This window comes from Nematolebias whitei, chromosome 3, assembly GCF_014905685.2.
Source record: "Nematolebias whitei isolate Nwh7 chromosome 3, NemWhi1, whole genome shotgun sequence".
Classification (NCBI taxonomy): domain Eukaryota; kingdom Metazoa; phylum Chordata; class Actinopteri; order Cyprinodontiformes; family Rivulidae; genus Nematolebias; species Nematolebias whitei.
This window is the reverse complement of record NC_056500.1, coordinates 35,184,368-35,193,862: the sequence shown is the minus strand read 5'-3', so window position 1 is coordinate 35,193,862 and position 9,495 is coordinate 35,184,368. Positions and strand designations below refer to the sequence as shown.

The 9,495-nt window shown below is 43.2% G+C and overlaps 1 protein-coding gene across 1 annotated transcript; it reads right to left on the bottom strand.

The window, feature by feature from the left end:
* Positions 1 to 908: 908 nt before the first annotated feature.
* LOC119408059 (neuromedin-K receptor-like) lies at positions 909 to 9,077 on the bottom strand. The gene is made up of 5 exons (XM_037674894.1): positions 8,692 to 9,077; positions 7,392 to 7,580; positions 7,104 to 7,254; positions 1,811 to 2,007; positions 909 to 1,131 (listed from the first exon to the last, which is right to left on the bottom strand). Exons 1-5 carry the CDS (start codon positions 9,057 to 9,059, stop codon positions 909 to 911), a joined length of 1,128 nt encoding a protein of 375 aa, XP_037530822.1. The 5' UTR covers positions 9,060 to 9,077.
* Positions 9,078 to 9,495: the final 418 nt, after the last annotated feature.

Here is a 9,495-nt window from a genome sequence, read left to right as displayed (position 1 = left end):
GGGGGGGGGGTTTGAAACAAAGACTTGTCTGTTATTTGTTAGGTTTATTCAGGGAAACCATTTAATAAAATATATAAATCTGAACAATGTTTGTGGACAGCAGCATGTGCACAGCAAAGCAAACAGGAAATAAATAAAACGTGTTTGTATCAAGTCAGCGTTCAGTTAAAGGTTTTAATGAACATCTAAAAAAGTTAAATCTGGTCCTCTGGACATTCAATGTCCAGAGGACCAGATTTAACTTTTTTAGATTTTTCTGCCTGGATTATTGAGCATGCATCAGGATGTTTTAATTAACACATTTGAACACGTGCACACGTATTCTACAAGATAAAGTCAAGCACCTGCAGTGAGCGACAACTGAACTTTAGGTTGTTCTGATTGTTTTCACACTGCACATTAAAATGGGTCTGAAGTTGTCTCCAAGCAGCTCTAAGTTTTCAGAGGAACGAGAGGACAATTATCAGCAAATCCTTAAAAAAGTGAATTATTCGATCAGCTCTCGTGTTTCATGCAGAGGAAGGGTCTCAAAGTTAAAACGTGGACATTTAGACTGAGATCCAAAAATAAAATCATCTGTTTAATAATCCGATCAGCTGCACTTTAAGATTCAATGAGATTCTTTTGGATCCGTATGTCAGCTCTCTGCCAACATGACTGAACTACAACCCAACTTATTTAACTTGCTGTTGGTTCTGAAGCCCTCAGGAGAATTGTTTTCTCAGACATCTTCCTCTGCATTCCTGCTACTTTTCCTGTTTCCTGCAGGGTGTGTCCTACGCTCTGAAAACAGGAGTTTCCCTGCAAAATCACATTTACGTCTAGATTTATCTACAATAAACAGATTAGTCATGATCATCCGGACAACTTGAAGACACAAAACCAATCTATTATGAGTCATGTTGAGCCTATCCATCTTCATCCGTCTGCTCAGAGGTTCTTTTGGACCGGTTCCCTCGAGAACACATGCTTTTGTTTTTGCTCAGAATGCTGGTGTCGACGCGAGACAGGGTGCACATGCTGCTCTGGTGGCACGGTCGAAGTCTCGTGTTTTGGAGCTCCAGCTCATCGTAGCTTGACATTTGGACAAAGGGACACCAGCGGAAAACCTGCTTGAATCCAGCCCGGAACCTGCAGCCAGAAACAAGCCGGACCTGTCAGCTGGGTTGAATGATGAATTTAAAAGATCTCTGACTAGTTGGAACAATAGACCTTATTTCATGAACAACTACTTCAGCTATAAAAACGAGACTGTAAAACTACTGTAGGCTGTTTAGTTTGTATAACGCTTAAATAATTAATGGCATATTGATAGGTTCATTTTGTAACGCTGCAGTGCATTATGGGTAAATGACGAGGCAGGCTGCTCTGGTGCGAGCTCCATTCAACTTTAATTTTGAACCAGAGTGCGTTGACAGAGAGGAGAATGGAAAATTATAGCTTTTATGTTAGCTCCAGAGCTAATAAATTAAACATCACAGTTTGATCACGTTTGATCGTTCTGACCCATGTACTGTGCATGACTAATAAAAAATTTAACTTTATTGTCACATGCATGACGTTTCAGCCTTGACTTCTTGTGTATCAGTCTCCTCTACAACCTATGTACGTCACCGCTCCAAAATGCATTGTGCCGGTAAAATAATGGCAACATCCTTGGGTGAAAAATTTAATTAAAAAAAATAATGTTTTCAGTAATTAGGAGTTTTCACGTGTCACAAACAACAATATTTAGAATAGAGAAATAACATACGGTAATAAGGCCGATATGTGCCAGTCTTCGGGCATGCTTTAAGACATGAATACCCACCTGCTGTTGAGGCAGCAGTAGATGATGGGGTTGTACATGGTGGAGCTCATGGCCAGCCACAGCACTGACAGGTAAACCTGCTGGATGTACTTCCACTTCACCAGACGCTTGTTGAAACCCGTCACAATGAAGTAGACGTGGTACGGCAGCCAGCAGAGGGCAAAGGTCACCACCACAATGATCATCATCTTCACCACCTGCAGGAGGAAGGAGACAAAGCTGAATGTTTGATCAACCTGACTGAAGGAAGTGGTCCTGGGAATCATTTCTGGGACACTTCTGTCTCCCCCTTATGTCTGATGTGTATAAAACAAAACAAACAATCTTTAGTAGCATGAGCAGAAGGATTTTTCAAGGACTAATCCACAAGTCAAATATTACCAAGTGGTATGAATACATCATGCACAAGCAGTAGGGATTTGAATAGTGAATATTTGCAATTTGGATATGAACGTTTTTCAGGATGGAATCGAACAGAGAATGAAGTAAACTTAGATATTCAAATGGGTAGAAGTTGCACAGTGGAGAAGTACAGAGGACGTTTTTTTTTTTCTTGTCTGAGGTGGAGCAGAGTGATGGATCCTGGAGAGTGGAGGGAGACATTTTATCACCACCAGGTTCAATGGAGGAGCCAGGGGGTAGCCAGTGGTGGCATTGGCCCCGGTAGATTAATTTTTGGCCACCCCAGTCATTTGAGGTAACTATACGATTTATTAAAATGATTTGGTTTACAGGTCCGGAGGCCTTTCTGGGTGGAGTTTGCATGTTCTCTTCGTGCATGCATGGGTTTTGTCCAAGTTCTCCGGTTTCCTCCCACAGACCAAAAACATGCATGTTAGGCTGATTGGTAACTCTAATTGTCCCTAGGTGTGAGTGAGAGAGTGAATGGTTGTTTGTCTCTATGTGGCCCTGTAATGGACTGGAGACCTGTCCAGGGTGTACCCCGCCCCTCACACAGTGATTGCCGGACATGGGCACTGGCGACCCCCGTGACCCAAAATGGAAGAAGCGGGTAAAGAAAATGGATGGATAGATTTGGTTCACACACACACACACACACACACACACACACACACACACACACACACACACACACACACACACACACACGCACACACATACACACACACACACACACACACACACACACACACATATATATATATATATATGGTGGCAGCCATCTTGAATTCTTAAGTGGCAACCCAATTTTTGATAGTGACCCTTAGATGCAGCTACAGTCGGTACCTCACTCCTTTTTGAAGCTATGATTACAAAAGCAGGACAGATAGACAAACAGTATTTCTAGTTCCCAGTCTTGGCTTCACAACGGGGGACAAAAGGAAGATAGTATTTTAGGAGCTCTCATAGATCCAGAAATGGTAAATAAAGTACAACTCAGTCAGAAGTTACAACAAATGCGCAGCAGCTTAAAAAGCAAACACTCAATAATTTGAGAAACTATAGACAATTGGCAAAAGTCAACAAATATCATAAACATGTTAGTGTTTGTCGTAGAATAAACTGATTGAGAGACAATCAGGTGTAGACTTCATCAAACTTATTACGAAGCTTCACAGAGAGTCCATAAGTGTTCAGCACTTTCTCGCCTGGTTTTTCTTGTCTTTTAGGAAAAAAAATAACTTTACATAAAATTTAAATTCACTAAAGTCCAAATCCCTAAAGTTAAACAAACTCAGGTAAAAAAATAAAAATACAGCAGTTAACCTGAAATACATCAACTGGAGCAGTTTAAAGAGTTTCACCTTGTAATTTTACAGATATATCGATGTGCAGTTCTGAAATAAGGGTCCTCGCTCAACGTAAACAAATCCACTAACACCAGGTGGACGCTTGAGTCACCTGACCGACCTGCTGTGACATAAACAAATATGGTGGAGCGGGAAAATCTCAGGCGTCTAGGTGGAAACCGAAGAGAGATACCGCTGAGGCTAACGATTATTTCCTTCCATCCTCATCATCACATTTTCCATTGAATGAGAGCAGAGCAGCTACTATATGAAGACAGGTAAAGGTCAGCGATGACGCACCTGACCCAGCAGGTCCAGTCATACGGGTGGGAGAGGACGGCAGAACTCATCAGAACAATGGAGAGCTGCAGGAGGCTCTGCTAACAAACCCACATAAGAGTGACAGATTCTGTCTCTGGACCTTTGGATCACTCCTCGTTTTCTGACATTCAAAAATCATTTTTAGCTTCATTCAAAAGAAATTAGGACCACTGAGGAGTTTTTGTTGCTGCCAACCTTTAAAGATGACAAACAGTGGATTTACATCCGTTTCTTTTTTTACATCCGCATGAAAAATGAATATAATTTAGTTTCCAAGTGCCAAAAGCCTCAATAGAAACTGACCACATATTAAAATAAAAAACAATTCTTAAAATGAAATGCAAATTATTATTATTTTTTATCAATGAATGATTCCCAGCCCTGAGCCTCGTACACGCTCATGTCGACTAAATAATCTGGGGTGTTATTTGTGGTATTTTTGATTTTATCCAATGAACCTTGTTTTCTAATCCTCGAGCTGTCTCGGTTGATGCTCATCGACGCAGCTGGGCCGTTCTTAATCCTCCTGCAGCAAACGCACAGAGAAGCCTCGAAAAACTCTCCCAAACCGATCTGAGCGACGACGACGCAGCTGCCTCTCATCACGTGAAGTCCTCTTTGTCTTTACGTCTGCTCGTTACTGTAGGTGGCTGACAGAAACTACCGGACAATTTCAACCACGACCCTAAAATGTTCATTGATTTTTTTACAATAAAATCTCTTAGTGCTTCACAGCAAGTCAAAGTTTTATAATTTGTAGTTTATGAAGAGACAGTTGTTGGCAACAACCATCCACTGTTCGTGTGAACAGATTTATACAAATTGATTTAAAATGCTCCTCCTTGAATCTCCACCTCATTATGGAGGAGTTTATGTACCTCAATGATCCTAGGAGCTCTGCTGTTGGGAGTTATGCGTCCCAGTTAGGGTCTCTCGAGGTAGATTGCTCCTGGGTAATGGGCCAGACAAAGAGTGATACAGAACACTTGTTCAAACGGAAGACAGCGTGGAGCTCTATGTCCCTGCACTAGAGGTTGGCCCGATTAGGCTCATCCAAATACGGCACATGTAATTGCCTTCCTGTGGGCCCACCACCTGCAGGAGGGGATGTACGAGTTTGTTGAATGGTGCTGTGGGTGGTAGCCGGAGGCAGGAGCTTTAGTGCTCTGACCCTGGCTTACCACAGCTGGCTCTTGGGACATGGAACGTAATGTCTCTGGTAGGAAAGGAGCCTGAGCTTGTGCATGAGGTTGGGAGGTACTGACTAGATGTTAGAGTCTGACCGATATATCGATAGGGCCGATATTTTAAGCTGATGTAGGTGTTTGGGGTATCGGCATCTGTGATAATTGTCTCATTATGCACTGATATAAACACTGGGAACCAGCCAAAATTGTACAATGTATCCAGCAGAGGGCGCATGAAAACTACTTTTAAGTCATGGTCGTTCACTTTAAGTTTCACTTTCATCACAGCCGAAGCAGCAAACAATACAGTGTTGTGTATTTTGCTGAACAGAGCATGGTAAGTTTATTTTAACTGATCTGTATTAAAAAAAATCAACAATAATAAATTATCTTCAATCCTCCAACCTGCTTGTCATTAGCTACGTGCCTCTCAAGTTAGCAAGCTAACGTTTAGATAACCTAGCATGGCCTATTGCCTTGTAAAACTTTATCCAGAACAATAAATCTAACGTAGCGGTAAAACATATTAACATTATCTTTGTTGTATTCCGTGAAGTGCATCGTTTCTCTGAAATCTTTAATTCTCTGCAAAGAAAAATAAACTCTGCTGCGGTCAATACTAATCAGGCCTTCACCGTACGTGACTGTTGAAACAATGAACAGGGAACGGCGTCCCGTTGTTTAATTTATATTTTTGTAACACATTTGATAACTTTATGGTGAATAGTGGAGGACAGAAAATGTGAATGCACGTTAGGAAGACAGTTTCAAGACTTCAAGCGTTAAAACAGGTTTAAAAGCTGCTGTTTACTTAAGATTCTTGGGGATGGACAAAGCTCAACAATTTCATCCATTACATCAGTTATTGGCATTAGCCCTCCCTATATCGGTATCGATAGCCAAATTGTCCAGTATCGGTAGTGCTCTACTAGATGTAGTCACACAGCATGGGAACCAGTCTCCTTGGTGTGGGTCTTCTTTTAGCCCCCCATCTTGGTGCCTGTGAGTTTTCCCCAGTAGGTGAGAGGGTAGCTGCCCTGCGCCTTCTGGATTGAGCCTTAGTGAAACTTGGTCTTCTCTCATATCTTGACTGTGCTACACATTCATTTGTTTCCTTTACTGTGAACGCACCAAACCATGATTTGAAAAGCGAGGTGCGGACTGAGCTGGGGTTTGTGTGTCGTCACACCCTTAATAAGAGCCTGTATTGTGCTGTAATGTTTTATAACTTATTCTGACCAAACGTCATAGATGTAATATTAATTGATGCTCTGCCATGCTGTATCAGTTGTTCTTGTTGTTTTGACCTTTTTATGATTAGCCATAGATGTTGCTAGCAGTGCTAGCTTTCAGCTGCACACACCTGTTCTCCATCTGTCATCAGCTCTCAGGTCTCCACTCAGCAGTCTGAGAACCACTGACTCCTGTTCATGGTCAGATTGTTTCTCTGTTTGATGTCGGCAGGACACCCGTTTGCTTCAGGGGGATCCCATAAAGATTCCAGTTTGCTCCAGCATTGTTCTGGATGTCTGGGTGTGGGTCCAATCCATCCACCATTTCATCAACATTAAGAGTAATTTATAAAGTATAGGGTTTTTAGCTGTTCAAAGACTAAATGAATACCTCCAGCGTATTCTTTGCTGCCTCTCTGTGGTCTCACAGATCAGCTGTGGGTGAACATAAACGTAAATGTTTAAATGTTTCATCCAAAGACAAAGACCTTTGATAAGAAAATGTTTCAAAGGTCTTTTTGTCTTCACGTTTGCTTTTAGATCAAGTGTTTATTCTGTAAAGAATACCAACACTTAGTCTTGGTGATACTTGTCTATTTTCATTTTCTGCTAAAAATGAAACTTGTAGAATTTGTGCAACTCTAACCAGATTTCTGTGACGTGCTCCTTTCTTCTTCTAATCAAATAAGAGTGCATGAGCGAGCCTCGCCCTTCCTGCTTCACCCAATGAACTGGTTTCACTTTGACTTGTCAACAGATCTACAGGGCAAAACAAAAACGTTTCATGAATTTTATAAATTACCTTCCTTTTTGCACTGAGCTGGGCGTGGTAGTTATCAGATGAGTCTCCAGGGACCTCACTCCCCCACAGCGACACCCCCACGATGGTGTATGTGACACCCATCACCGCTAAGGGCAGCACGTAGACCAGGACTGTAACGATGATGTGGTACCTGCACAAATAACGGAAACACGGGACTATATCACGCTGATGGTCAGAGCAGCGAGAGACAGGAGCTGCAGCGTTTATGATGGAAGACAGGACCGTCCATCTTTATGGGCATGAAATGGTGGCTGTGAGCGGCCTCACGTGAAGGGGTCGTCAGCTGTGCGGGGCCAGGCCACATAGCAGAAGGTTCTGCCTGGTAAGGTCCTGGTGCTGGAGAAGTAGCAGAGAGGGGAGGCCAGGACCACGGCCAGGCTCCAGATACAGAAGATCACTCCGAGTGTGGCTTTAGAAGACAGCCGGGGCTTCAGGGGGTGGATGATGGCCGTGTACCTGGGACGAGGAGACACCACTCAGAGAACCCTGAAAACAGCGAGCGTGAAGAGCTCGTAACCATCTAAATGTTCAGTTTGGTCCGATCCGAGACTCGGGGGTTTGATTCCCAGGCCTGCAGCAGGTTGACCTGTCCCTGTGCCCCTACAGCCCTCCATACTCTTATCAGTCCATGTGTTTATGAGTGAGAATAGAAATGGGTGTAAAATATAACCGTAAGGTGAATCTGGACGTTTCTCTGAATGTGAGCAGGAAACAAAGCTGCAGGTTACAAACATTTCTTAACTGAGGTCTATTTATTATTTACGTCGTCCTCTACGCCAGACATGGATGATCTTAATGAAGCCACCAGCACTCGTATCAAACACACCTTTACTGCTGATACAGCCTTGGAGGAACATTTTGCCCACCTTTTGTCTCCTCTAACAAAAATCTAATTGTAAGATATTGATCAAAGTGTTCTTTTCTGTATTTTCATCCTCCTCCTGAAGTTTCTCCCATCATCACATCCTGCGTATTTTAAGACTCAAAAGTACCATATCACATCCTAACTCAGAGTTGAATAGCGTTGACTGTGAACATTAACCAGTTGATTAGCCCCTGGGTTTCAGGATCGTGTGTCTGGTGGTCCGGTTCTGTCAGAGACAGAGCTGACTGCTGGAGTTTGAACACCTGGTTCCATGAGGTGTTCATTCCTGAAATTCCAGGAGATGTTTCCATCACACAACATGCTCCCTGAAGCCCAAAATGAATTATGATGTGTAACACCAGATGATAAAAAGCCTCCAGACCTAGAGGATACATGAATTATGTAAAATATTATAATTCACATAAATATAATTTATGTTAACACATTAACATCTCGGTTTTAATCAGCAGTTCAGAGTTTTCTCTGATTTTTTAAGAATGATTTTAATAAATTTCATTTTCCCTGATCAAGTGAAGGCATGCACTGTTAGCATAATATCTGTAAGAAGAGAGGAGCTGGAGACATTCTGAGTTCATGAAGGTCAGCTGGCAGTAGCAGCCGTCTAAAAGACTCATTCAGGAGGTCGTGAGATATTTTGCTAACAGAAGAAGCCTGTCGCGCGCGCCGCGGGTCGGACCGTACCTGTCCAGGGCGATGGCCGTCATGGAGTAGATGCTCGCGAACACGGCGGTGACGGGGAAGAAGTTGTGGAAGCGGCAGTAGAGCTCTCCGAAGTACCACTGTCCGTGCGCGGCGTACACGAAGTTGATGAGCGAGTTGAAGGCCGCCGTGCACGCGTCCGAGACCGCCAGGTTGAGCAGGAAGTAGTTGGTCACTGTCCTCATGCGTTTGTGCGCCACGATGATCCACACCACCACCAGGTTCCCGACCACCGCCACGGCCAGCGCCGTGACGTAGGCCACGGACCAGAGCGCGAGGCGCCACGCCGGCTGCACGAACTGGTTGCTCAGAACCCTGCTGCTGTTGGACCCGTCCCGTTCTGGAGCCATTCTCGAGCTGGACCGGTTCCGATGGAGAGGAGGACTGTGATGATGCTCTGCCTGACTGGTACACTGGTCCTGATGCTGAGCCGGTCTCTGCGGGGTCGAGGGGGCGGGTCCTGCCTGCACTGTCTGGTCCGGTCCGGTCCACTGTCATCAAAACCTGATCCCGGACTTTAAACGGAGCCTTGTGGACCTCTTTAATCACAAAACTAAAACTGAAGTATTTTAAACTTTTTTTTATTTTTATTAAATACTAGTTCAGAAAAAGGTGTTTCTGTTGCTTCATTTTCTAAAATAAACCTGTAGAAGCTTTTGAGTTTTAACATGTTTTATGTAAATATTGAACTATTTATTTTCAGCTCAGATAAAACATATTAACATTATAATTATAAACATGTTTTATGAGGGTTTGTGAATAAACAATATTTCTGTTTCCTGTTGA

Bases quoted from the DNA above. Each gene is read 5' to 3' on its own strand.
- LOC119408059 (XM_037674894.1), bottom strand. From the start codon at position 9,059: ATGGCTCCAGAACGGGACGGGTCCAACAGCAGCAGGGTTCTGAGCAAC. The intron at 7,581-8,691 runs GTACGGTCCGAC...TCCTCGTCCCAG, and splicing joins ACGGCCATCGCCCTGGACAG to GTACACGGCCATCATCCACC. The intron at 2,008-7,103 runs GTAATTTATAAA...TTCCTCCTGCAG, and splicing joins AGCTCAGTGCAAAAAGGAAG to GTGGTGAAGATGATGATCAT.